The sequence below is a fragment of the Xyrauchen texanus genome, chromosome 26, assembly GCF_025860055.1.
Source record: "Xyrauchen texanus isolate HMW12.3.18 chromosome 26, RBS_HiC_50CHRs, whole genome shotgun sequence".
Taxonomy (NCBI): domain Eukaryota; kingdom Metazoa; phylum Chordata; class Actinopteri; order Cypriniformes; family Catostomidae; genus Xyrauchen; species Xyrauchen texanus.
Genome location: NC_068301.1, coordinates 14,899,955 through 14,926,562, shown reverse-complemented (window position 1 = coordinate 14,926,562; position 26,608 = coordinate 14,899,955). Strand labels below are relative to the sequence as shown.

At 42.0% G+C, this 26,608-nt stretch overlaps 1 protein-coding gene across 1 annotated transcript in view; it reads right to left on the bottom strand.

Moving 5' to 3' along the window:
• The window catches only part of eif3hb (eukaryotic translation initiation factor 3, subunit H, b), a 114,579-nt gene extending 88,182 nt beyond the window's left edge, over nucleotides 1–26,397 (bottom strand). Inside the window, exon 1 of the mRNA XM_052093126.1 lies at nucleotides 26,279–26,397. Coding sequence (XP_051949086.1) covers nucleotides 26,279–26,353 — 75 coding nt within the window. The 5' untranslated portion in view covers nucleotides 26,354–26,397. The remainder of the gene's footprint in view (nucleotides 1–26,278) is intronic.
• Nucleotides 26,398–26,608: the final 211 nt, after the last annotated feature.

Here is a 26,608-nt window from a genome sequence, read left to right as displayed (position 1 = left end):
TGAGTCAAACCACTCCATAAAGTCTTCTCCAGCACATCCCAAAAACTTTCAATGTGGTTAAGGTCAGGACTCTGTGGTGGCCAATTCATGTGTGAAAATTATTCCTCATGCTTCCTGAACCACTCTTTCACAATTTGAGCCTGATTAATCTTGGCATTGTCGTCCTGGAATATGCCTGTGTCGTCAGAGAAGAAAAAATCCATTGATGGGATAACCTGGTGTGGAGAGAGGGTCAGGCCAAATGACGATTGTGTGTAGCACCTGGAGCTAATTATCCTGCCCAGCTGTTGGTGATTGCAGTGTTGGCGGGCGGGGGATAAAGCTGCATTTATCCCTCTCCTCGGCTGATTAGCCCAAATGGGGGCCGGACGTAGTCAGCTGACTTAATTTTATTGCCGCATAATGTTGCTGAGCCTAGACCTGACCAATGGAAGCAATCCCAGATCATAACACTGCCTCCAGAGGCTTGTACAGTGGGCACTGTGCATGACGGATGTATCGCTTCATACACTTCCCTTCTTACACTGACATGCCCATCACTTTGAAATAGTGTACATCTGGACTCATCAGACCACATGACCTTTTTCCATTGCTCCACAGCACAATCTTTATGCTCCCTATCAAATTGAAGTAATTTTTTCTGATTAGCTTCACTACAAAGTGTCATTCTTGTGACCACACAACTGTTTAATCTCATGTCTGTAAATTCTCATCACATTGTGCATGTGGAAATGCTCTTTCACTTTTAAACATAACCGTGAGTACTACTGTCGATTTTTTATGATGTGACTTCAAGCATTTTAGTGATCTCTGATCACTATCAATCAAGATTTTCATAATGCATTGGACAGTTCTTAACCCAATTACAGTGTTTTCAGCAATCTCCTTAGTTGTTTTCTTTGCTTGATGCAGGTCAATAATTGGCCTTTATAGAACACAGTAAAATCTTTTTTTAAACCATGGGATACGTCTTCCGACATGGTTGTTTAAGAAATGAGAAGAAACACACGGCAACAGTTAGGGTTAGAAGAATTGTTGCCAGCTGACACATAATAAATCACTGCAATAATGATCCAATCATAGGCTCCTAAATATCTTATTATTTAAATGCAAACGGCAATTTTTTTATTTGTTTTTTGGCCAGGAAGTGTATTCATATATTATTTATAATTATATTATGATTTATATTATAATTGCCACGACATATTGTTCGCAACCCCGCAAATGTGGTCTCTGCTGCCATGAAAAACTGATTGTTGTTCATGGTTATTGTTTTTGTATGTGCGGTGCAAGCTTCAGGTTGATTGGCAGCATAAATGGGGTATGATAGTGAAGCATTAAGAAAAGAAAAAGGCAGCCGTTAAGTGAGACACCATCTGACAGGCAAGATCAACAACAACAGTCGCCAAGTTTGACACCCCCTGCTCATATAGAGTTATTCTGAGTCTGCTAGTGTGGAGCCGGCTTTAGGCACATCAAAACAAGTTGCATCAGGATTGACATCAATAAAGATCACTCACGAGACGTGAGAATCAATTTTTAATTTTTTTCAGTGACATAAAATCTGGTGGGACACATCTTAATATTTCAATGTATGCAAACATGAGAAAATGTTCAGTAAAAACTACCTTAATTTCTGACTTTTTGAAGCATAAAGATATTGAATGGCTTCAGAAGACTGAGAATGTCTAGTATGCAAGTCTAATGGCCTCCTTATGTGCTATTTTTTTGGTGTTCTGTAATTTTTCAGAGATTGACAAACCATAGAATAGAGCAGTCAGGACATTCTTCAAAACTTCTCCTTTTCTGTTTCATGGAAGAAGTGGTTTGGAACGACGAGATGACATAATAAAACTTTTTGGGTAAACTATCCATTTAGGTTGAAAAATGACATTTTGTTTTTTATTTGAATTAATATTTAGTTCCATATGTAGAAAAGCTCAAAGTTGGAAGTCTATTTGCCATCACATGGTCCCTCCCAAAACATAATTTCTCAGAAAAACCTATTTGTTGGAAAAGAGAAATTACGATGATGAAGTGGCAGCAGATTCCTGTTGCCATTTTCATCTCAGCAAGGTACAGCAGGCAGCGATGTGAGGAGCGTTGGACACACAGGAAACTCACGTCTGCTATACTTCCTGCACTCTTTGCGCTAGCCAGCCAATTATTCAGCACCGTTAGCACCAACACAGCCATAAATCTTTTTTACTCTTGCCGTAGTACAAGTTCTTTATGTTTACAGCTAATCAAGTTCTTCTCTTAGACTGTTAATCTGTACTTTAGAGTCCAGCATCATAGTGCTGTCTCCTCTCTTAGGGCCTTCAGGAGCCGTATATAAGCTACTTCTATCATGGTCCAAATCCACAAAAGAGGGTGATTTTTGTGTTCTTTCACAAAATTTTAACACATTATTCTTAAGAAGGAAGAGGACCAAACCCATTACTGATGTTAAAATTATCCATTTGGATGATGGAAATAAGCTGTGTCATGTTTACATGAGCTATGTTGCTTAAACCACATACACTCTATATATATATATATATATATATATATATATATATATATATATATATATATATATACAGTGAGGAAAATAAGTATTTGAACACCCTGCTATTTTGCAAGTTCTCCCACTTAGAAATCATGGAGGGGTCTGAAATTGTCATCGTAGGTGCATGTCCACTGTGAGAGACATAATCTAAAAAAAACAAATCCAGAAATCACAATGTATGATTTTTTAACTATTTATTTGTATGAAACAGCTGCAAATAAGTATTTGAACACCTGAGAAAATCAATGTTAATATTTGGTACAGTAGCCTTTGTTTGCAATTACAGAGGTCAAACGTTTCCTGTAGTTTTTCACCAGGTTTGCACACACTGCAGGAGGGATTTTGGCCCACTCCTCCACACAGATCTTCTCTAGATCAGTCAGGTTTCTGGGCTGTCGCTGAGAAACACTGAGTTTGAGCTCCCTCCAAAGATTCTCTATTGGGTTTAGGTCTGGAGACTGGCTAGGCCACACCAGAACCTTGATATGCTTCTTACAGAGCCACTTCTTGGTTATCCTGGCTGTGTGCTTCGGGTTATTGTCATGTTGGAAGACCCAGCCTCGACCCATCTTCAATGCTCTAACTGAGGGAAGGAGGTTGTTCCTCAAAATCTCGCAATACATGGCCCCGGTCATCCTCTCCTTAATACAGTGCAGTCGCCCTGTCCCATGTGCAGAAAAACACCCCCAAAGCATGATGCTACCACCCCCATGCTTCACAGTAGGGATGGTGTTCTTGGGATGGTACTCATCATTCTTCTTCCTCCAAACACGGTTAGTGGAATTATGACCAAAAAGTTCTATTTTGGTCTCATCTGACCACATGACTTTCTCCCATGACTCCTCTGGATCATCCAGATGGTCATTGGCAAACTTAAGACGGGCCTTGACATGTGCTGGTTTAAGCAGGGGAACCTTCCGTGCCATGCATGATTTCAAACCATGACGTCTTAGTGTATTACCAACAGTAACCTTGGAAACGGTGGTCCCAGCTCTTTTCAGATCATTGACCAGCTCCACCCGTGTAGTTCTGGGCTGATTTCTCACCTTTCTTAGGATCATTGAGACCCCACGAGGTGAGATCTTGCATGGAGCCCCAGTCCGAGGGAGATTGACAGTCATGTTTAGCTTCTTCCATTTTCTAATGATTGCTGCAACAGTGGACCTTTTTTCACCAAGCTGCTTGGCAATTTACCCGTAGCCCTTTCCAGCCTTGTGGAGGTGTACAATTTTGTCTATAGTGTCTTTGGACAGCTCTTTGGTCTTGGCCATGTTAGTAATTGGATTCTTACTGATTGTATGGGGTGGACAGGTGTCTTTATGCAGCTAACGACCTCAAACAGGTGTATCTAATTTACGATAATAAATGGAGTGGAGTTGGACAATTTAAAGGCAGACTAACAGGTCTTTGAGGGTCAGAATTCTAGCTGATAGACAGGTGTTCAAATACTTATTTGCAGCTGTATCATACAAATAAATTATTTAAAAATCATACATTGTGATTTCTGGATTTTTTTTTTTAGATTATGTCTCTCACAGTGGACATGCACCTACGATGACAATTTCAGACCCCTCCATGATTTCCAAGTGGGAGAACTTGCAAAATAGCAGGGTGTTCAAATACTTATTTTCCTCACTGTATATATATAATAATTTTTTTACTGTAATCTAGGGCTGCACGATTATATAGCAAAAATCACAATTGTCGATTATTTCCCTTGATATTGTGATTAATTTCAATTAATAAAATGTATATTGAAATAGTAATTTTGGGTGGATCAATTGCATGCCATATTTATTTATTTTTATGTTGGATAAACAAGCTGAGAACGTTTTTTTGAATTTTGATGATTTTAAATAAAGGCATATTGTTTCTCTTAGAGGCATGAAAACAAAACAGTTATTCAAATTCTGAATAAATTATACACAAAGCAGTAACAGGCTTGTCCATGATTGGTTACAATGCTCATCTGCTTCAAAAACACGTAATATATAATATTGCAGAATAAGATGGACCAAACATTATGTTGATGGTCAAAGTCTGGATATGCAATAATAATTTTTTTTTCTCCCCAATTTGGCATACCCAGTTCCCAATGCACTGTACAGTAGGTCCTCAAGGTGGCATATTGACTTGCCTATATCAGGTGGTGGAGGACGAATCTCATTTGCCTCCACATCTGAGTACGTCAATCAGTCCAGTTTATCACATGGCTTGTTGAGCATGTTACCGCAGATATCTAGCACGTGTGGAGGCCTATGCTGTGCTCTGCAGCATCCATGCACAACACACCATGCGCCCCACCGAGAGTGAGAACCACATTATAGCGACCACGAGGAGGTTACACCAAGTAACCGGGCAAATTGGTTGGTTAAGAAGCTGGACTGGAGTCACTCAGCACGCATGGATTCGAACTTGTGACTCTAGGTGTGGTAGTCAGCGTCTTTACTTCCTGATCTGCCCAGGCCCCTGAATATGCTATATTACTCTTTAATTAACTAGCACATTTATAGTAGCAATTCAATCTACTATTCTAGAATCTTCTCTCCCAGGTTGTTGACCAGGAAATGGTTGTTGACGTCACAAGTTATTTAATATGTTATTCTGCTAACGTGCAGTACATTGATGTGTTCAGTGAAAAAAATTCACTTATTTGTACTCACTTGTCACTCACTATTAAATCTATAATTACTGTATATTTACTTAAATTACTGACCAAAAAAATAAATAAAAACCTGAACCACATGTGGGACTAATAAGCAATGAAAATCAAGAATAAATGTTCTGTGACTCAGTGGTGAACAGAAGTCCAGAATTTTGCATCTCATTGACCCAAAGATTCTCTGATCAATGCACAATGCAATCAACATGATATCAAAATGTACCCTCTTTAGTTTAGGAAACAATTCTGGTCTTTCTGTGAACAATTCATCAATTAATGTTTTTCCAAATTAACAATTTGTCTTCGTAATCTTTCTTATCATAAATGTAATTTCACAAGTTCGCAGGTACATATAGCCCTGCAGCGTATTAATACATATTTGGCATGCTGTACAAAGCGGAGGGGCTTGAGCATGGGAATGGGCTTAAGATCTGAGATCCCCCAGACTATTGGACTAAAAGCGAGAAATGAAAAGACAATTTGAAATAATTAATATAGGCATTATGGAATATAAAGGTTGAGATGGGGAAGTGGAGGGATGCCGGAAGAATCGATGCCGGAGCGAAGAAAGCAGGCGCTTATACAGCCTTGAAAAATGAATGGCAGATGAACAAGCTCCTCCCGAACTTATGATTGGAAATTCATTACTTATAAATTTCAGCTGACATCACAAAGCCCTTTTATTTCTACTTCAACTATCCGGCTCAAGGGAACTTTGCTTGCTCCATTCTGATACAGAATGCCCACTTTTCATATGTAATCGATTCCAGATGGGTAGGCCCTATGTTAAAGTCTTGCTATACTTTTTTATTATTGGATATCCTGTTTCTTTAAGAAATAACATAACAGAAGTTAAATGTGTTGTATCTGCTGTTTCAAGATGACTATTAGAATGTAGGATAACAGACTTGATAACATGCAAAAGATTGCCCACACTTGGCCTGTGACTTTACATTTGCCAAAATCCACTTGATTTGTGCCCTTGTTAAAATTCGAAATATGCTGTTTGGTTGATAGGAAACCTTTAGCTATATAAATAAAATTTCAAAAGCAATCTGTTGAGAACAAGGTCAATATGGTCTATCCTAGGTAGTGGTATTGCAACAAAGGTCTCTCACCCTTAAGTACACTCAAGAGAGATTGACAACCAAACGTAACTGTTTGAAAAGATGTGTTCAAATACGTTTGAAGTGAATGGTGACATACAATGGTTTCAGTAGATCACTGGTGCCCCCTGTTGACCACTTACCTTACCTCTAGATGATGGCAGTGTTCTAGCAAAGCATTTAGGGTGATCAGTTAATATAGAGTGAATGAACTACTGACAAGAGCAGAGACAGAAATGGAGAGGAGTGTATCCTGCAGTAGGCTAACAGTAAAATTGCAATTGATTTAGAACAAATCCCCAATTTTTCAAATCACAATGCGAATACACTGGTTATCCCTGTTAGAAAATATTTTAAACACACAAAAAATAAAAACTCTTGGGGAATCAGAAATAATTTAAACACCACCCTGCTGTGATTCTCATACATAAGCAAACCTTATTTCACACTGCTTAAAAAGTGCTTAGCTTTTGCCAGAAAGGTAAAAAATAAAAGAGTTTCCCATCACAGAGTGAGAATGAGAAAGAGAGTCGAGGAGATACATATCCCAGGAAAGGATTTGTAGAGCTCTCAGTTTAAGCTGCTTACCTACCCCAAAGCAATCGCCTCTAATCCACCTGCTTTTAAAATTTAGCTTATTTGTATTCATTTAAAAACTCTGTGAACAGCAGGCCTACAAAATGGAGCACTACAACAATGCCTGACTCAGGTGGCTGAACATAAAGGGAAAATATACAGCAGATGGTTAATACCAGGGTCTTAACATAGCCCTTCTTAACTCGCTGTTTTGCTCACCTGGGAGGATTAACGAGAAAATAGCATATCAATAACACCGACATCCGATGTGTTTCCTGTAACAGGCAAGTTATTTTACTGCTCGATCTGGAGGCTTTCGCCAGTGCAATAAATTGATGAATTCAGTCAGTTTATGATTAAAAAAAAAAAAAAAAGCACTTCATTTGAAATAGACAGAAAAGGTCTTATAGAAAGCTGTCGAACGACTAGATAAGCCTTGATACCAACAGTGCCACCACAGCCAGTGGAGGTTAATGCCACCAAATGGCTTATGCATATTAACTTACAAGCTATAGAGCTGTTCATGTTGTAGTCCAAAAAAAACTGGAAGAGAATTCACCATGGGTTCCCTCAGAATTTTCTTATGGGTTTTTTTTATAATGGGGTTTTTCAACTTATGAGTAAAGTAAGGTCTATGGTAAACATTATTTGTCGATATGTGGATTTTGTTCTACAACAAAAATCAATTACACACTTTCATACCTCAAAAATGAAACAGAAAAAATGGCGGCTTTAAAATTCACATTTTAGGTATGAAAGTGTGTAATTTACATTGTAGTACAAAATGTCCATGTGTTGTCAAGTAATGTTCACCACAAACCTTATTTTACTCATAAGTTGCAAACCTCATTATAAAACCCCATTGGAAAATCCAGAGGAAACCCATGGCGAATTTGACTTGGGTTTGCCTACAAATTGACGTAATAGCTCTAGGGATGAAACGGTTACCAGTTTCATGGTAAACCACGATAAAATTCCCCAAACAGTTAGTATTACCATGTCACATTTAATCATCATTAAAACAGTGCACGATTATCGTGATTTGTAAAACTTGCGGTAAATGCTGTCCACACACACCCAGTATGAGTCTGACGCATGGGCACACGCAGCATGCAACATTGTTGTTGTTTTTTTAGCGTGAAAACATGGCAGAAGGCAATGACAGCGCTCGGGAGAATTTCATCTTCGTGACAACCATCTATCACTTTATAGTGCATGCAAGGTAAGTTAACTTTTAGTTCAGTGCATGAGTTGGGGAAAAGAAAGAGGAAAAGTAAATTGTTGGACACAATAATTAATTGGGTTGAAATAATTTCTTATCTTACTTGTAAAAAACGCAAGTGTAATGCAGTAAGTACAATGAAAGGAGGAGGCGAGAACCGGCTTGACGACATAAATAATATTTTAATGATTAACTTAAACAAAAGACAAACACACACATGATGGACAGGTCCATAAACGATCTCTCTCTCTCCTGCACCATCCTCCGCAGTTGCTCTTTATCCCTCTCGGAGGCTTGATTAGCCTGATAAGGGACCGGGTGTGTAGAATCACGACCCGGCCCCGCCCTCCGCCCTGCCACATTCCTCCCTCGTTCTTCTCAGGCTGGGGAGCCCCCGGCATGACGTACACCCGCCCACCCCCTCTTTCCCTGGGGAGGGGCGTGCCTTTCGTCCTGTCTGCCAGCAGGTCATCCCCGTCTACCTGGATGAGGGAGGGGACAAGGGGAGGGAAACAGAAATAATAAAAATGGGGGGTAGTTCCTGTAACAGTGTAGTACCCCCCAAAAAAACACTAACATTTAAACGAGAGGGAAAAGGTCAACGCGGAGCGGCAGTGAGAGAGAGAGAGAGAGAGAGAGAGAGAGAGAGAGAGAGAGAGAGAGAGAGAGAGAGATGAAAAAAAAAAAAACACTCTCGCCTCTCCGGGCGGATCGGAGGCAGTTCTCCAGCCCCTGGCGGACGGAATGCCCCGCCGCGTTCTCAGGGAACAGAAGGGGACTCCCTGCTACTCCCTCCTCGTTAGGAGCCCCTTCTCCCCTCGCGGTCGGCGGCCGTTCCTTCGCTTCTAGATGGCCAGGCTCCTCGTCCACCAGCAGATGGCCGCGGCTGCTCCGCTGGGATGGACGGCGTATCCCTCCTCCTTCCCGGATTTTGGCACCAGTGTAAAGCTGTTCAATGGAAAGGAGGCGGCGAGAACCGCCTTGACGACATAAATAATATTTTAATGATTAACTTAAGCAAAAGACAACCACACAAACACACGACGGACATGTCCGTAAACGATCTCTCTCTCATCGCACCACCATCTGCCATCGGCCTTTATCCATCTCGGAGGCTTAATTAGCCTGATAAGGGACCGGGTGTGTATAATCACAACCCGGCCCCGCCCTCCTCCCTGCCAAAGCAAGCTTCCGCAAAGAAAAAGTTCCTAGCAAGAAAACAAGACAGTAACAAATAACAAATATGTGTGACATTTAAGTGATGTACATTCATACCACTAATAGAGAGAGCGTGAGACATGAAAGAAGCCGGATTTTCACCGTGACCAGAATCAAGAATTTCAGAGAGCTATGTAATAACATGTTATCTAGTTTAGTCACCAACCAACATATTTTGATTGTTTAAAATGTGTGTGTAAATTAATAATAATAATAATGTAACCACACCAATAATAATAATATATATTATTATATATTATACTTAATTTGCTATTCCCTTGTTTACTAATTTTATTTGTTTCTTGATTTTCAAATACAAAACCTGTTTAAATGATTTCAGTATGTGTATCAGTACTTTTTGTACATTTCAGCACATTTTAACAATACCTTGATAATACTGATAACCGTGATAATTTTGGTCAAGATAATCGTGATGTGAAATTTTCATACGGTTACATCTCTAAATAGCTCTATATGCTCAAAGATTGATCCAATATATGATATATATATATATACATATACATATACACACTCACCTAAAGGATTATTAGGAACAAACGTGTTTGACCCCCTTTCGCCTTCAGAACTGCCTTAATTCTACGTGGCATTGATTCAACAAGGTGCTGAAAGCATTCTTTAGAAATGTTGGCCCATATTGATAGGATAGCATCTTGCAGTTGATGGAGATTTGTGGGATGCACATCCAGGGCACGAAGCTCCCGTTCCACCACATCCCATAGATGCTCTATTGGGTTAAGATCTGGTGACTGTGGGGGCCATTTTAGTACAGTGAACTCATTGTCATGTTCAAGAAACCAATTTGAAATGATTCGAGCTTTGTGACATGGTGCATTATCCTGCTGGAAGTAGCCATCAGAGGATGGATACATGGTGGCCATAAAGGGATGGACATGGTCAGAAACAACGCTCAGGTAGGCCGTGGCATTTAAACGATACCCAATTGGCACTAAGGGGCCTAAAGTGTGCCAAGAAAACATCCCCCACACCATTACACCACCACCACCAGCCTACACAGTGGTAACAAGGCATGATGGATCCATGTTCTCATTCTGTTTACGCCAAATTCTGACTCTACCATCTGAATGTCTCAACAGAAATCGAGACTCATCAGACCAGGCAACATTTTTCCAGTCTTCAACTGTCCAATTTTGGTGAGCTCTTGCAAATTGTAGCCTCTTTTTCCTATTTGTAGTGGAGATGAGTGGTACCCGGTGGGGTCTTCTGCTGTTGTAGCCCATCCGCCTTCAAGGTTGTGCGTGTTGTGGCTTCACAAATGCTTTGCTGCATACCTCGGTTGTGGTTATTTCAGGCAAAGTTGCTCTTCTATCAGCTTGAATCAGTCGGCCCATTCTCCTCTGACCTCTGGCATCAACAAGGCATTTTTGCCCACAGGACTGCCGCATACTGGATGTTTTTCCCTTTTCACACTATTCTTTGTAAACCCTAGAAATGGTTGTGCGTGAAAATCCCAGTAACTGAGCAGATTGTGAAATACTCAGACCAGCCCGTCTGGCACCAACAACCATGCCTCGCTCAAAATTGCTTAAATCACCTTTCTTTCCCATTCTGACATTCAGTTTGGAGTTCAGGAGATTGTCTTGACCAGGACCACACCCCTAAATGCATTGAAGCAACTGCCATGTGATTGGTTGATTAGATAATTGCATTAATGAGAAATTGAACAGGTGTTCCTAATAATCCTTTAGGTGAGTGTATATATATATATTACATTACATACACACAGTATATATATATATCGTGAAAGAGGGAACAAAATTAATTTATTCACACACATTATGTATTTACCCAGACACTGAAGTACCCGACAGGTAGAGAATGTGCAGATGAAGCAGGTTCTTTGCCAGAGAGATGTTGACAACTGTTCAAAAAGTTGAACAACATACATTTTAATTGCACTTAATTTTTTTCCAGTTTAATTCGAATTTTTTGTTAAAATAAGGTAAAATCAAGGTGGCTTGCTTTATTGTGTAGGCTTAACCCTAAACCTGCTTAATGAAAATCACCCCATAGTACCACCTAGCATCTAACAGCGGTAATACCGGTGTTCGTCAGTTTCCTGTGGAGGTTTTTTTTTTTTTTTTCAACCGACCAATCAAAACTCAAGACTCTTCTCATCAACTAACCTTTGGTTGACTATCAGGGGGCAGCCCTACAAGTCATATACTCAGCACCACATATTTCTCCTTCACAATGACTCGTTATGGGGCAATAAAAATGCATTATACATAAATAATATATTAGACGTAAGCATAACCCTATAATGAACTAAAAATTAGAGGTCGACCGATATATCGCTTTTGCCAATTAATTGGAGACAACACAACAGGAGAAAATTATCGGTGTGGATTTTTGCAGATAACCGATAGTTCCAGAAATCGTTATCTGCAAAAATCCACACCGATAATTTTATCTTGTTGTGTCCGGTGCTGGAGGGGCTGGGAAGGGCACGCTGTCATTATACAGTATGAGAGCGGCCTCTAGAGGTGAAATAAAAACTATCACTGATGCCTCGTGGTGGTTGTTTTGACAAGTGAGACTGCACGTTGAATTCAGTGGAACACTGCACAGAGCTGAACAATGCAGATTTAAAACAAAACCAACTAAAATATATGTATACAGTACATGTTTTCATATCATTATAAAGTAATTTATTTCTTGAATAGATGCTGCATTAATAGAGAACAGCAGTATGTTTGCAGACCAGGCTGAGAGGATGCTAACATTAAAGCTAACCTCAAGCGGTTAGAATAATGTGACAAAAAACATGCAAGTCCTAATAAAATGTATTACCATCTATTTGCATTAGTTTATATCCAGTCACATTTATGCCCAGTCACGTTTATGCTTTAGCCAGCTAAGTTGTATATTTTAAGGTAGTGAGAGATTTGAAAAAACTATCTTCATGCAGTCAAGAGAAACGCATCTGATTTTAATAAAGATTTTATTCTCTCAGTAATACGTATTTTTGACATTTTAGATCAAGCGATTGTTGTGTGCGTGACGAGTTTCTTTGATGATTTAAACGAGCGTAACAGCGCAAAATACAAACAAAAACATCACTGCATCTTACAGAGCATTAAAAAAAGCATAAGACATTGCAATTCACTAGTTTGCCCAAGTTTCACATTAAAGACCACACACCAGAAGTGAAGTGATCAGCCACTTGAAGACGCGCAATAGCCCTGTGAATCACAGAAGGCTGTGGTTAATAAGTAAATATATAGTATGTGCAGTCACCGCACATCAGTGAATGGTGCTGCTCTGTTGGCACACACACCCGTGGTTCTCTTACGAGAGGTCCTCTCGTATTGCGTAAGCTAGCTTACGCTAAGGGAAAGATTCATCTTTTCTGAGATATTGAAGCCAAAAAATTATCCTTAATTTTGTATCCATTGTCAACGCAGTGCGGCAGCTGCAGACCTTGAGCGGGCTAGCTAGCGAGCTCATTGGTTGCTCTGCGGCAACTGCTGCAGCCTATAGACGAGCTTGGGCGAACTCGCATCCAATGAGAGGCGTCCGCGCGCTCACTGCATCAAAGCCCGCCAAAAAGGGCGTGACTAAAGTGCATATAAGCGTAGTTCGTAGGCTGGAACCCTGATTTTCATCTCTTCAGCGAAGCTCTTCGCATCTCTGAACTGGAAGCCGCGTCGCCATTCGAGGGGCATCTAGCAAGCGTGGACAGCGCTCGAAGAAGCCGGCCGTCTTCGCCACCTTCAGCCATCCTGCGAGCTGCGCCATCCGTCGACGTATCCTTTTTTAGAGCACGCTAAGTTCCTCAGCGAACTTCACAAAAGAGTATCGAGCGTCTTTTTTAAGATGCCTCGCACTTCCTGCGGCTCATGCCGCGCTCCTCTCAGCGCCGGAGACCGACACATCATCTGCGCTCTCTGCCTGGGACTGGGGCATGCAGAGCTCGCCCTCGCTGACGGCGGATGCGACCTCTGCGAGGAGCTTCCGATGTCAACCCTGCGGGCTCGACTCGAAGTATGCAAAACCGGAGCTGCCAAGCCGCCTTCTGTTTCGCGCGCCGAAGAAGCGCCGCTCCCAAAGGCTGCCGGAACCGGTTTTAGAAGCGACTGTCTCGCCGGAGCCCCTCCCTCGAGCATCGCGTTCACCCTCCCCGCCTCGGACGCCGCGAGTTGCCGGCGAGCGGCCGCGACTGCTGCCACCTCGAGAGCGAGGCGGAGGACAAAGGCTGCTGTTCCATCATGGCTTCGACAGCGAGGAGTGGTCACAAGCCTCCTCAACGGCCCAGGAATCCAGCAGGACCCGCGCCGAGTCGAAGGGGAACTGATACGCCTCCTCACACAGGCCGTCGACCGCCTCGGGCTCGAGTGGTCACCGCCCCTGAGCAGGCTCCCAACAGACTCGACGGCTGTTTTCTTCAAAGCCGTCACCGCTGGCGCCAGCGTCCGGCCGCTCCCTTCCTGCCGGAACTCCACGCCGAGCTCTCTAAATCGTGGAACGCGCTCTCTCGGCCAGGACTCGATCCCACGTCTCCACCGCTCTCGCTTCAGTGGACGGCGCCGCCGAGAAGGGCTACTCTTCCATCCCCCCGGTCGAGGATTCGGTAGCAGCACACCTTTGCCCGCCCTCCGAGAGATGGCGGTCTAAACCAGTGCTCCCGTCTAAGGCCTGCAGAACTACTTCCGCCTGTGTTGGCCGCGCCTATTCCTCCGCCGGCCAAGCCGCATCTGCTCTGCATTCCATGGCCGTCTTGCAGATCCTCCAAGCGGACCTTCTTCGGGAGTGGGATGAGAGAGGCAGGCACCCAGAGGCTGTTACAGATCTAAGGGGCGCGACGGACCTCGCCCTTCGCGCCACCAAAACTGCAGCCCAAGCTATAGGGAAGTGCATGGCCTCGCTGACATGGGAGAAACTGAGCGCTCCACGTTCCTCAACGCGCCGCTCTCTCCGTCCGGTCTCTTCGGTTCCGCGGTAAGTGGCATTGTTGACCGTTTTTCGGAAGTCCAGAAAGCCACCCAAGCCACGAATCTCTTCCTGCCTCGCCGCGCTAGCTCCTCTGCAGGCCGCCCACGTAACCAGCATCCTGCACGAGCATCTTCACAGCGCCCAGCTCAACAAAGCCAGACTTCCCAGCGCCGACAGGGCGGCCGCCCCAGATCGCGCTCAGACAGCCGCCGTAGACCACCGCCCCCCCGCGGGCCTCGGCCTAAGATTGCGCTGAAACCTGAACAACCAAAGTCCTCCTAGCTTTGTTGAACAAACGACGGCTCAGTCCCGCCGCGGCCGGACCACCGTCAAAGCTTCGCCCCTGTCAGTCCCCTTCTCTCAGGCTACTGCAGTGGTGAATTTAGCAGCCAACAAGCCGGTGACACTGCCCGCTTGCCTGCACTCAAACGCCGTTTTCACGGCGACCCAAATAAATCTTGTAAAGAGCAAACATGTCTTATGTGTAGAAAAAGTGCCCACAACCCTGTGTTCGCCCCTACACACAAGCATAACACATCCCGTGCCCCTATCAGAGCACGCTCTCATAAAGCGGTTACGAACCGCTCGAGCGTCAGAGTCAATGAAGGCACCCACAAATGCGTGTGCGCGCCCATTCTCTGGCCGCTCTGTCACACGACCAGCCCTATGTGTAGAAAACGTGCCCACAATCCAGTGTTCACTTCTGCACACAAGCACTGCATGTCTCGTGTCCCCACCAGAGCACGCTCACATAAAACGGTTACGAACCGCTCGAGCACTAGAGTCAATAAATGCGCCCACAAATACGTGAGCGTGCCCATTCTCTGCCCGCTCTGTTACACGGCCAGCAAACATTCCTCTGTGTGTAAGTCCCATGCCCATGACTATGCTTGCGCATCACGTAACAGATGTGACTCTTTCCCCATTCATTCCAATCAGGAAGTCACTCACAAAACAGCCTGTTCATGCTGTCTGCGAGCAATCATGCATAAACACACTAAACGCGCTCACACATTTTGTTCAGCGCTCTGTGTGCGGCAATCAGAGCGAATTGGCCATTCACCCACTAGCGTTACGCTTCAAAGCGTGGGAAGCTATTCCAGGGATATCCAAGTGGGTGTTAAGCACAATACAACAGGGCTATTTGCTACAGTTCGATCGCCGCCCTCCTCGCTTCAGAGCGCGGCTCGAAACCACTGTGAACACGGAAGCAGCGTGCATGCTTCGTTCAGAAATAGCAAGCCTTCTGTGCAAAAGGGCCATAGAGAAAGTGCCACCCTCACTGAGCGAGTCGGGGCTTTACAGCCGTTATTTTCTTGTTCCCAAGAAAGACGGCGGCCTCAGACCCATATTAGATCTCAGGGTTTTGAACAAGGTGCTTGCAAAAAAGACTGTTCAAAATGCTTACAATCAGGAAACTCCTCATGCATGTGCGCCAGGGGGGACTGGTTTATTTCTCTCGATCTGAAAGATGCATAATTTCAGATTCAGATAAATCCCCGCCACAGGCCATTCTCGAGATTCGCCTTCGACGGCCAGGTTTATCAATACACCGTCCTTCCGTTCGGCCTGTCCTTAGCACCCCGTACTTTCACGAAGTGCATGGATGCGGCGCTCGCACCCCTGCGGAGTCAGGGTTTGCGAATTCTGAACTATTTGGACGACTGGCTGATTATGGCTCAGTCACATATGGAGCTTCTGTCTCACAGAGCAGTTCTCCTCAGCCATCTGAACAGTTTGGGTCTTGCAGTCAATTGGACCAAGAGCTCACTACAGCCCAGTCAGACAATTTCCTTCCTTGGGATAGAACTAGACTCCGTGGCAATGACGGCTCGCTTATCTACACAGCGGCGCCGTGTTCAGCGACTAGCCGCATCTTTTCAGATGAACAGCCTCACGCCTCTGAAGAAATTCCAGAGAGTGCTAGGTTACATGGCCTCAGCCGCAGCAGTACTTCAGCTGGGTTTACTGCACATCGCCCGCTTCAGCATTGGCTAAGCACCCGGCGTCTCGCCGGGCTTGGGCCACAGGCCGCCAGCCCATCAAGGTGACTCAGACCTGTATTTCAGCTCTGCAGCCTTGGACAGTGGCCGAGTGGTATCAGCGAGGAGTGACAATGGGAGCTGTATCTCGCCGAAAAGTCATCTCAACAGACGCGTCCAACACGGGTTGGGGCGCGGTCTCGCGAGGGCTCTCCGGTTTTCGGCCTATGGTCAGTTCAGGAAAAGCTCCTTCACATAAATTGTCTGGAAATGATAGCGATCGAGTACGCGCGCGTGCGCTTTCTCCCGGTCATTCAGGGTCACCACGTCCTGGTCCGTTCGGACAACAGATCTGTGGTATCCTACCTAAACCGTCAGGGCGGTGTCAGATCCAGGAACCTTTTCCATCTGACGGAACGCATACTGAGTTGGTCCCAGTGCCACCTGCGCTCGCTGAGGGCGACGCACGTCGCCAGGCCACCGGAACGACGGCCCGGACAGACTGTCCAGAGACAATATTCCCCAGGGGAATGGTCCCTGCACGCTCAAACAGTCCAGACGTTATGGCACCTATTCGGCAGAGCAGAGATAGACCTCTTTGCGTCAGAAGAGAACTCTCACTGCCCGATATTTTTCTCGAAAAGCGAGGACGCGCTGGCCCAGGACTGGCCCAGGCGCCCGCTTTACGCCTTCCCCCCGTCTCGCTATTGCCACAGGTAATGCAGAGGATCAGGGAAACGCGTCACTCGGTGCTCCTCATAGCCCCGCATTGGGAGAATCAGACATGGTTCCCGGAGCTTACGCAGCTGTCACTGACAGCGCCGTGGCCCATCCCAGTGAGAGCAGATCTCCTCTCTCAAGCTCGCGGCACAATCTGGCATCCCCACCCAGAGCGCTGGGCACTGCATGCGTGGGTGATCAACGACTACCCGTCGCTCTGCCAGAAGGAGTAATAAATACCATTATACACGCTAGAGCCCCTTCCACAAGAAGACTCTATGCATCAAAATGGTCTGTGTTCTCAAAATGGTGCACCGACAGAGACCTGGACCCGCGGACATGTGGGGTGTCGTCGCTGCTCGTATTTCTACAAGAGCTGCTGGATAAGGGCAGATCCCCATCCACGCTCAAAGTGTATGTGGCAGCCGTTGCGGCGTTCGCTGAACCCCTGCACGGCCAGTCATGGGGAAAAAACGAGCTGGTCATCCGGCTTCCTTAGGGGAGCTAGAAGGATGAACCCCCGCGCCCCCATCGGTTCCTATCTGGGATCTTTCTATAGTTCTCGAAACTATGAAAGCCCCCTTTCGAACCACTTCAATCCGTGGATTTGAAATACCTTTCACTCAAAACCGCTTTTCTGACTGCCCTGTCATCAGTCAAACGTGTGGGAGACCTTCACGCGCTGTCTGTCAGCGCTGCGTGTCTTGAGTTTGGACCAAGTGACTCCAAGGTCATTTTAAAACCTAGACACGGCTATGTTCCCAAGGTGATCGGTACTCCTTTCAGAGCACAGGTCATTTCCCTATCGGCGCTACCAGCATCCGATAGTGAACGCGACGCCAATCTCCTTTGCCCAGTCAGAGCACTGAGATTGTATACCGCGCGCTCCGCCGCTTTCAGACGCTCTGAGCAGCTTTTCGTTTGGAGGGCACACCAAAGGTCTCGCCGCCAAAACAGACACTATCTAGATGGATAGTGGACGCTATTGCTGCTGCATACGCGTCAAAAGACCTGCCATGCCCGTTGGGCATTAGGGCTCACTCCACTAGAGGCATGGCATCCTCGTGGGCATGGTCCAGCGGGATTCCCATTCACGACATATGTGTGGCAGCGGGATGGACTTCCCGTCCACATTTGTCAGATTTTACAATATGGAAGTGCCCGCTCTGCAGGCAAAACTACTAGCGGTTTAATACGCTACAGCTCCCCTGGTGAGCTGCACTGATGGGACACATTCCACACAGACCGGCACCGCCGCTCTGTCGTTCCCTTCCCACTATGTGCTTATATATTACACAAACACTGACCCGCATTCTTGCCGGCCAAATCTTATTTCCCCACTCATAAGGGCTCCCCGGGTTCCCCTTAATTCCCTGGGGCTCATACAGTGGATGCTTGGCGCGCACGGCGTTGACAATGGGTTCCGTAGCGTAAGCTAGCTTACGCAATACGAGAGAACCTCTCGTAAGAGAACGTATCGGTTACCTAACGTAACCTCGGTTCTCTCTAGATGAGGGAACGAGTATTGCGTAGCCGGCCGTGCTTCGCGCCACGGCGACTTTTCGCTTCAGTCAATGAAAACCAGGGTTCCAGCCTACGAACTACGCTTATATGCACTCTAGTCACGCCCTTTTGGCGGGCTTCGATGCAGTGAGCGCCGGACGCCTCTCATTGGATGCGAGTTCGCCCAAGCTCGTCTATAGGCTGCAGCAGTTGCCGCAGAGCAACCAATGAGCTCGCTAGCTAGCCCGCTCAAGGTCTGCAGCTGCCGCACTGCGTTGACAATGGATACAAAATTAAGGATAATTTTTTGGCTTCAATATCTCAGAAAAGATGAATCTTTCCCGTAGCGTAAGCTAGCTTACGCAATACTCGTTCCCTCATCTAGAGAGAACTGAGGTTACGTTAGGTAACCGATGCGTTATTTTTAGCCTTCACACATTGCACAATATTTGAGTGAACAACATCTCAGATGTAGGTACTCAATAGTTCGGTTCACTTATAATATGCATTTAGAACAGCACCAGAGGTGCATTTGACCAGAATTTGAATAAGAAGCTAATTAAACTACTATAAACTTGCCTACAAATGGATAAATACATGACTTCCTGGAGAGTTTGGATGGAATGTCAAAATAAAAGCACGAGGGTTTAAAAAGTGCACAACTTAAATATTTTACTGTTGTATTTAAAATTAAAAGTCAAATAATATGAAATCACTATTTATTATTATTATTATTGTCATCATTAGTATTTGTTTACAATTTATAACAATATTCAAGTTGAATGTGTACCAAAAAATAACTGTGTGAATGAAAAGTGGACTGATGTCTTACAACTAAATTGAACAAAATCTGAATCTGTAAAAAAATAAAATAAAAATAAATAAAACACTACTTTTCTTTTCTACTGAAGACTGGAATTATTGTTAATTTTGCTGCAACATTATCCAGTACACTAGTTAACAATAATGTGTTTCTTAATAAGCTATACATTTATTGAAATAATGTGTAGTTAGAGGTTTGTGATTCTTTACATATTAAAGAGTACTCCCAGTAACTTCCACACAATAATGTAAAGATATTCTAAACTGATTATGCAAAAAAAAAACAACAACACTGGTATCGGATCAGGATTGGTATTGGCCGATACTGAGATTTCCGGTATCGGAATGGAAGAGAAAAAGTGGTATCGGTGCATCCCTACTTTAAATGTTGTTTTTCATTCAGTATACATTTTAAAATCTATCGTCCGATTAATCGGTAATCGGCTTGTCTTCCCAACTTAGTTATCGTATCGGCAAAATCCTATTTCGGATCGACCTCTAATAAACATTTCTAAAATTAACTGAAAGTCAGTTACTGCCATCTGCAAGAATTTAAAATGTAATGCATTACACTACTTTTGACGTAAATTAATTAGATAACAGTATCTTATTACTTTACAATTTGTATATAATATACAATTTGAAATTTATAAGTAAAAGTAAGTGCTATTCATTTATAATGTAAATACCATACACACACACACACACACACACACACACACACTCACAAACAATGGAGGCCAAATGTTTGGAATAATTTACAGATTTTACTTTTTCAGAAGGAAATTGGTTATTTAATTTACAAAAGTGGCATTCAACTGCTCAAAATATAGTCCGGATATTACTAATTTAAAAAACAGCACCATCACTATTTGAAAAAATAAATTTTTGATAAAATCTAGACAGATCCCATTTCCAGAAGCCATTCTTGAGTAATCATGCTAAATTGCTAATTTGGTACTAGAAAATCACACCTTTATATCAAACAAAGCTGAAAGCTATTTGGTTTGTTAAATGAAGCTTAAAATTGTCTTTGTGTTTGTTTTTGAGTTGACACAGTATGGTGACTGGCATGTCTTAAGGTCAATATTATGTAAAAAAGAAATGGCAAAAAAAGAAATGGCTTTCTCTTGAAACTTGTCAATCAATCATTGTTTTGAGGAATGAAGGCTATACCATGCTTGAAATTGCCAACAAAAAAAAAACAAAAGATTTCATACAAAGGTCTAAACCACAGGACAACTGTGGAAGGTCAGATATACAACTAAACAAGAGGATAAGTAAATCAGAGTCTCTAGTTTGAGAAATAGATGCCTCACATGTCCTCAGCTGACAGCTTCATTGAATTCTACCAGCTCAACATCAGTTTCATGTACAACAGTGTGATGAGGAGGAGGGTGACGCATTCATTCTCTCGAGCTCACGCTCTATCAAGATCTATCTCTATCTCTATCTCATCTCACTCTCTATCTCACACTCTCTCTCTCTCTCTCTCTCTCTCTCTCTCTCTCGCTCTCTCTCTCTCTCTCTATGCTCTCTCTCTCTCTCTCTCTCTCGCTCAGGCTCTCGTCGCACCAGACCACTGGCTGACAGAATGGTCGGAAGCACTGTGTCTCACCTCCAGAAATGGGGGAGTTAGTCAGACCATTGCATTTGTGTCTGTGCTTGTTTACGTTTGTTTTAAGTTGTGTTTCTCATTAAAACTTTGTTTAATGTTCAGCCGGTTCCTGCCTCCTTCCTTGCCTATCCATTAACTATTACAATGTGCCAAAACCCAGGAGGGTTGTTTATGTGCGAGTTGGCCATGGTAAAATCAGCAAAACAAAAGTCTCAAAATTCAAATAAATCAAATAGATTTAACACAAATAGACACCAATGAACTTGATCAACAAATGCACATTCAATACATCACAAGAACATTTTGTGTTTGATTTGGAACGTTGTCCTTTTGTATAAATATCACAATTTGTGTATGCAACCAAAGGGAACATTTGTGTTAACAATAATTTCTCTATTTGCACAAATCCAAGCACATTCGTTTAATTTTGAATTTCAGAGACACAAGTTGAAAGGCATTTGTCTGTGGATTGTAAGATACATTTTCAACATTTATCTAATTGACGGATAAGTATGAATGCATTTGTTAATCATTTTGAGTCAAATTTCATCCCATATATGAATGCTTATTCAGAACTGAACGATCTACAACCTGCTTGAAGAAACTGCATACATGTATGCATACAGTTAAATAAATTGCTTGCCAGAAAAGGGTTCTAGGCAAAACAACTGACAGGAAATCTTTCAAGAAGCCATTTTTGAACAATGAGCAAAAATCAAAAAGCAACATTTTGAAAAGCCAACAGATACTATTTTAACTACCTAAATGGACCAACAAAAGCACACTAAAATACATTAGGAACTGTGGAAACTAAACAAATATCTCATAACATGTTTTTAATTAAATATTTGGATTTTTGCCACTTTAATTTAGAGAATAGTGAATAACAGGCATGACACAATAGGGCAGGGTTATTCAATTCCATTTCTGGAGGGCCACATCCTCAAGAGTTCAGCTCAAACCCTAATAAAAATTGTTCTCAGAAAATAGCTCATGCCTAATCAGATATGCACCTCAGTCTTCTGCTGATAAAGCAAAAAAATGTGTGCCTTCCTAAGCTACAACTGCAACATGTAGCAAACCAATGTGAAACTAACACTTGTTTAAACATCAAGTACACGCTCCCTTTATATTGAATAAAATACACATTATTCTAACACAACATTGTGGAGGTCCACCTATGTGTTTTGACTATAGAGAAAGAGGCATGTCTCCAATAATTTGTAAATAAGAAGACATCAAAGAAGACAATTAGAAACCGAAGTAATATTTCCTTTGAACTTTGTTAATTAAGAATAAAGAAAAAAATAACTTGCACACCTGGTCAGGATCAAACAGTGATTAGATAGGTGCAACAAATACGTTCAACCTAGCCAGACATAACATCAATATTTATGTCTGAATGCAGGAGAAAACGGTGGTGGTGAAAATGAGTTTTCATTGCTGAAGTCTTTTGATATCAAGGTTCGGCACAGGGGCATGGGCATGGCTAGGGCTGAAAAAGATAAGGGGCTTAGACCATAGAGAAAATTGCAAACTTTGAACAATTATGGCATAAAAGCTAAACATATGTTGTCAATTTCGCTGAACAGTTATGCATATTACCTCATCAGCTCTTTGAAACAATGACAGATTGTTGAAACCTGCCGAGTGACAACACTCCCACCTATCGACCGGACCAGGTAGTATTCAACAACTGGTTTTATAAAGGTAAAGGCTCTGCCAGCATCTGCCAACAAGTCGCTTCTCCGGTGAACTGAATGATATACCACATACAAACTGCTGAGTGAACAAAAATGTGATCAAATTTATTTTATTTTTGAAGATACATATGAATCTTCAAAATAAAGGGCTTGAGAAATAGATATGTGGGCATATTACAGAAAACTTGCTATCTTAAGTTAAAGGAATATTCCGGGATCAATACAAATTAAGCTTAATCGACAGCATTTGCAAAAAAAATGTGATTACCAAAAAAATTATTTAGACTCATCCCTACTTTACTTTTAAAAAAAGCAAAAATCGAGTTTACAGTGATGCTCTTACAATGGAAGTGAATAAGGCCAATTATTGGAGGGTTTAAAAGGCAGAAATGTGAAGCTTGTAATTGTAAGTAATTTCATAAAAGCACATTCTTCTTTTAAAAAGTGTGTATTATTTGAGCTGTAAAGTTGTTTCAATCTTTTAAGGGTTTGTTGACATTACATCGTCATGCAACAGTGGTAAAATTGGCTATAACTTTACACAGAAAAGGTTAGTGAGTGATTTTATCACACTAAAATCAAGTTACCACGCATATTGTTTATGACTTATGGCTATACTTTTGAAACCTGGAGTGTTTTAACGATTAAGGATTGGCCCCATTTACTTCCATTGTAAGTGCCTCACTGTAACCTTGAGATTTGTTTTTACATTTACATTTACATTTATGCACTTGGCAGACGCTTTTATCCAAAGCGACTTACAGTGCATTTATTACAGGGACAATCCTCCAGGAGCAACCTGGAGTTAAGTGCCTTGCTCAAGGACACAATGGTGGTGACTGTGGGGATCGAACCAGCAACCTTCTGATTAACAGTTATGTGATTTAGCCCACTACACCACCACCACACCAATTTTTAAACAAAATTACAAAACAAAATACAAATATGGTGTAATCAACATTATGCCACAAATGCAGTCAATTGAGCTTAACTTGTATTGAACCCAGAATATTTTTTTTAATCTGATCAGTTGTTACGATTTTTCACATCCATATTACAAAAGCAAATCCTAACTCTATTTAAGATTAGGGATGTGCACTAGTAGTCGAGTAGTCAAATATTTGAATATTCGTTCTGCAATAAATAATTGAATAGTAAACATACTATTTGTAATTCGCAAAATTTTGCTTTGCTGGCTGTATACAGTTAAGATGCATGTTAAATCCTGAACACACAAACTAAAACTGGCAGATATATCAGAATCCACTGGGTGGCGCTGTTGAGTGTGGACACAAGTTGATCACATTTGTTGAGCAAACGGTTCAAATACGTCAGTACGTTCAGATGGACACCACAAAAGTGGGGTTTTGCGAGAATGCGGCTTACTGTGAGAAAGCTGGGTTCCTGTTAAATGTACTGGATAAGCGGTGTACACTTTACTCTCATATATGTGCAGCTCGTCTGAAAGCAGCGTCCCCGTTGCAACGTAATCCCTGTGATGCTTCTGTAAACAACAAACATGGCATCCGAGAAAGACTATGCTAGCTGAGGTAAGGGACATGTATGGACGTGAGGTAAACGGGTGTGTATAAATGAGTATAGTTTACTGAGCATGTGGATATGCTAGTTTTTCTCAACAAAAACATGACATGAGATACAATATAAACATGATAACTATTATATGCCAAGTGTTTATACTTGTCCAGTACGTTAACTGCGTCAGTCTACTTCATTAGTGGTTTCTTTTTCTTTGCTTTGCGTGAGCTTAAATGCTTTCATTCTATAATTTTTTTGTTTTCACGCATTGCTTGTTTAAATATAAAAATAAAAACAGGACATGATATAAGCTTGTTTTGAATATAATTAGAAGCTTGTTTTTTTTAATGGTGACACAACCTTTATGGCTAAAATAATTTATTTTACAACGTCTCCTCATGAATTACCTTAATTTAATAATAGAATATTTGACTATTAGTTTTTTATGAGCTTCAATATTTGAATACCAAATTATTGATGAATGCCCATCACTGCTTAAAATAAGATTATGCATTAGAGAAATGTTATTCTGTGATAGATTTTGTCTTAAATGAGATCCTAACTGAAATGACCATGGTTACCAAACAGATTAGATAGGATTCTAAAGTTAGGATATTTCTTATATATCGCCCCAAGGACTTAAGCCCCTCCTCCTCTCCTTGGTTTGACACCTTTAGCAAAATCATCCATTGCAACTTTAGTAGTTAGTTCACCCAAAGGATATTGTATTATTGTATAAAAATAAATAAAGTGAGATAAAATTGCATTTAGTTTTTTATTTAGAACTGCCCTGAAGAATTTGACTTGATTCCACAAGCCAAAAGGGTAACTGAATTTACACGAACGGTCCTGTTGAAAAGTTTACATTCCCATGATTCTTAATATGGTGTGCTGCTTTCTCGATGATCAATGACTGTTTGTGTAATAATTGTTCATGAGTTCCTATTTTGTCCTGAGTAGTGAATCTGACCACTTTTCTTTAGAAAAATCCTCCAGGCCTGCGAATTCTTTGGTTTTCCAGCATCTTCTGCACATTTGAGCTCTTCCTAACAGTGGCCTACATGATGTTGAGATCCAGCTTTTCACACTTAGGATAACTGAGCGACACACACACAAAGATTACAAAAGGTGCAAACATTCCTTGCTCAGGAAGGCAACAAAAGAACCAAGGTGATGCAAACTTTTGAACAGGATGATAAATTAGATTAAATGTTGTGTTATGTAGCTTCTGAATGGCATATACATAAAAAAAAATTGTATCTCTTAAATGTGTATACATTCTGAAAAGGATTTGAAAACTTGTAAATCAAAAGGGGCATGCAAACTTCTGCACTTAACTGTATATATAGTTTATGAAAATGTATATTTTATTGTATATTTTGTTTTTCGTGATTTAAACACATTTTATTGTACAAATTCCATGTAGTCTATTCTATCCATATGTCATATTGCATGTGTAATTATGAAATTACTGATTGTCATGTCAGGTACACATTTTAATTCACAACATTGGAACCTAAAATTCAAAACACAATTCTCACATCTTAACATTTAAGTGATTGTATGATGAGAAAAGTGCAGTGTAGCCGTCTTAATGTGACATTGTCTGATCAAACTCCGTGGTCGTGTGGAAATGAACATTCACTGTTGCGCGAAGAAATGACCTCATCGCCATGGAAACCAGATACATTTCAGCTGATTTGCTGAAAGACTTGAACAAAAGTATCCTCAAATCAACGTGCGATGCAACGAAATTGCTTCTTTTCCCGGTTTCTACACTCAGTCCTGAAACGGAGCCATTTAGTATATTCTCTGATGTTTGCAGTTTTTGGTCTTTACATAGCAGAACTACTAATGTAATACACTTCTCATATGTTGAACATTTTGATAAAAGCGCCTGCTTAATGAATACTTATCTAAACGTAAATATCTATTTTACCATAAAGTAATCAGTCTGATCAGCCTTTCAGTGATGCAGTTGAACCAACCAGCAGCTTATGATCTTTGAGCATAAGCCAATGCCCGACTCCACTTTCTGTCCATTTTTGGATATTACTACATTGATTCTGTTACATAAGGTCTTACCAGTCCTTCTAGCTGGATTTGTTTGACCGAAGAATCGAGGGGTTTCCCCGACGCGGTGACATTGAGAGATGCCATCTTCACGCGCGCTGGTGACAGAAGACGGCCGATGAACAAGCGATTTCCGGTGAACGTGCAGCTATGTTAGTGGTTGGAGAAACAGTAACTGTTGTGAGTGGTTCCTAAAGTGTGTTAATTAATACAATTCTGGATGTATTCATTCAAAAACTATTAATTATACATACTTAGAATGAATATTTATTTCTAGTAATTCTCATAAAATGTAAATAGACTAAATATTAACACTACGGTGTGGTTTTTATGTCATCTACA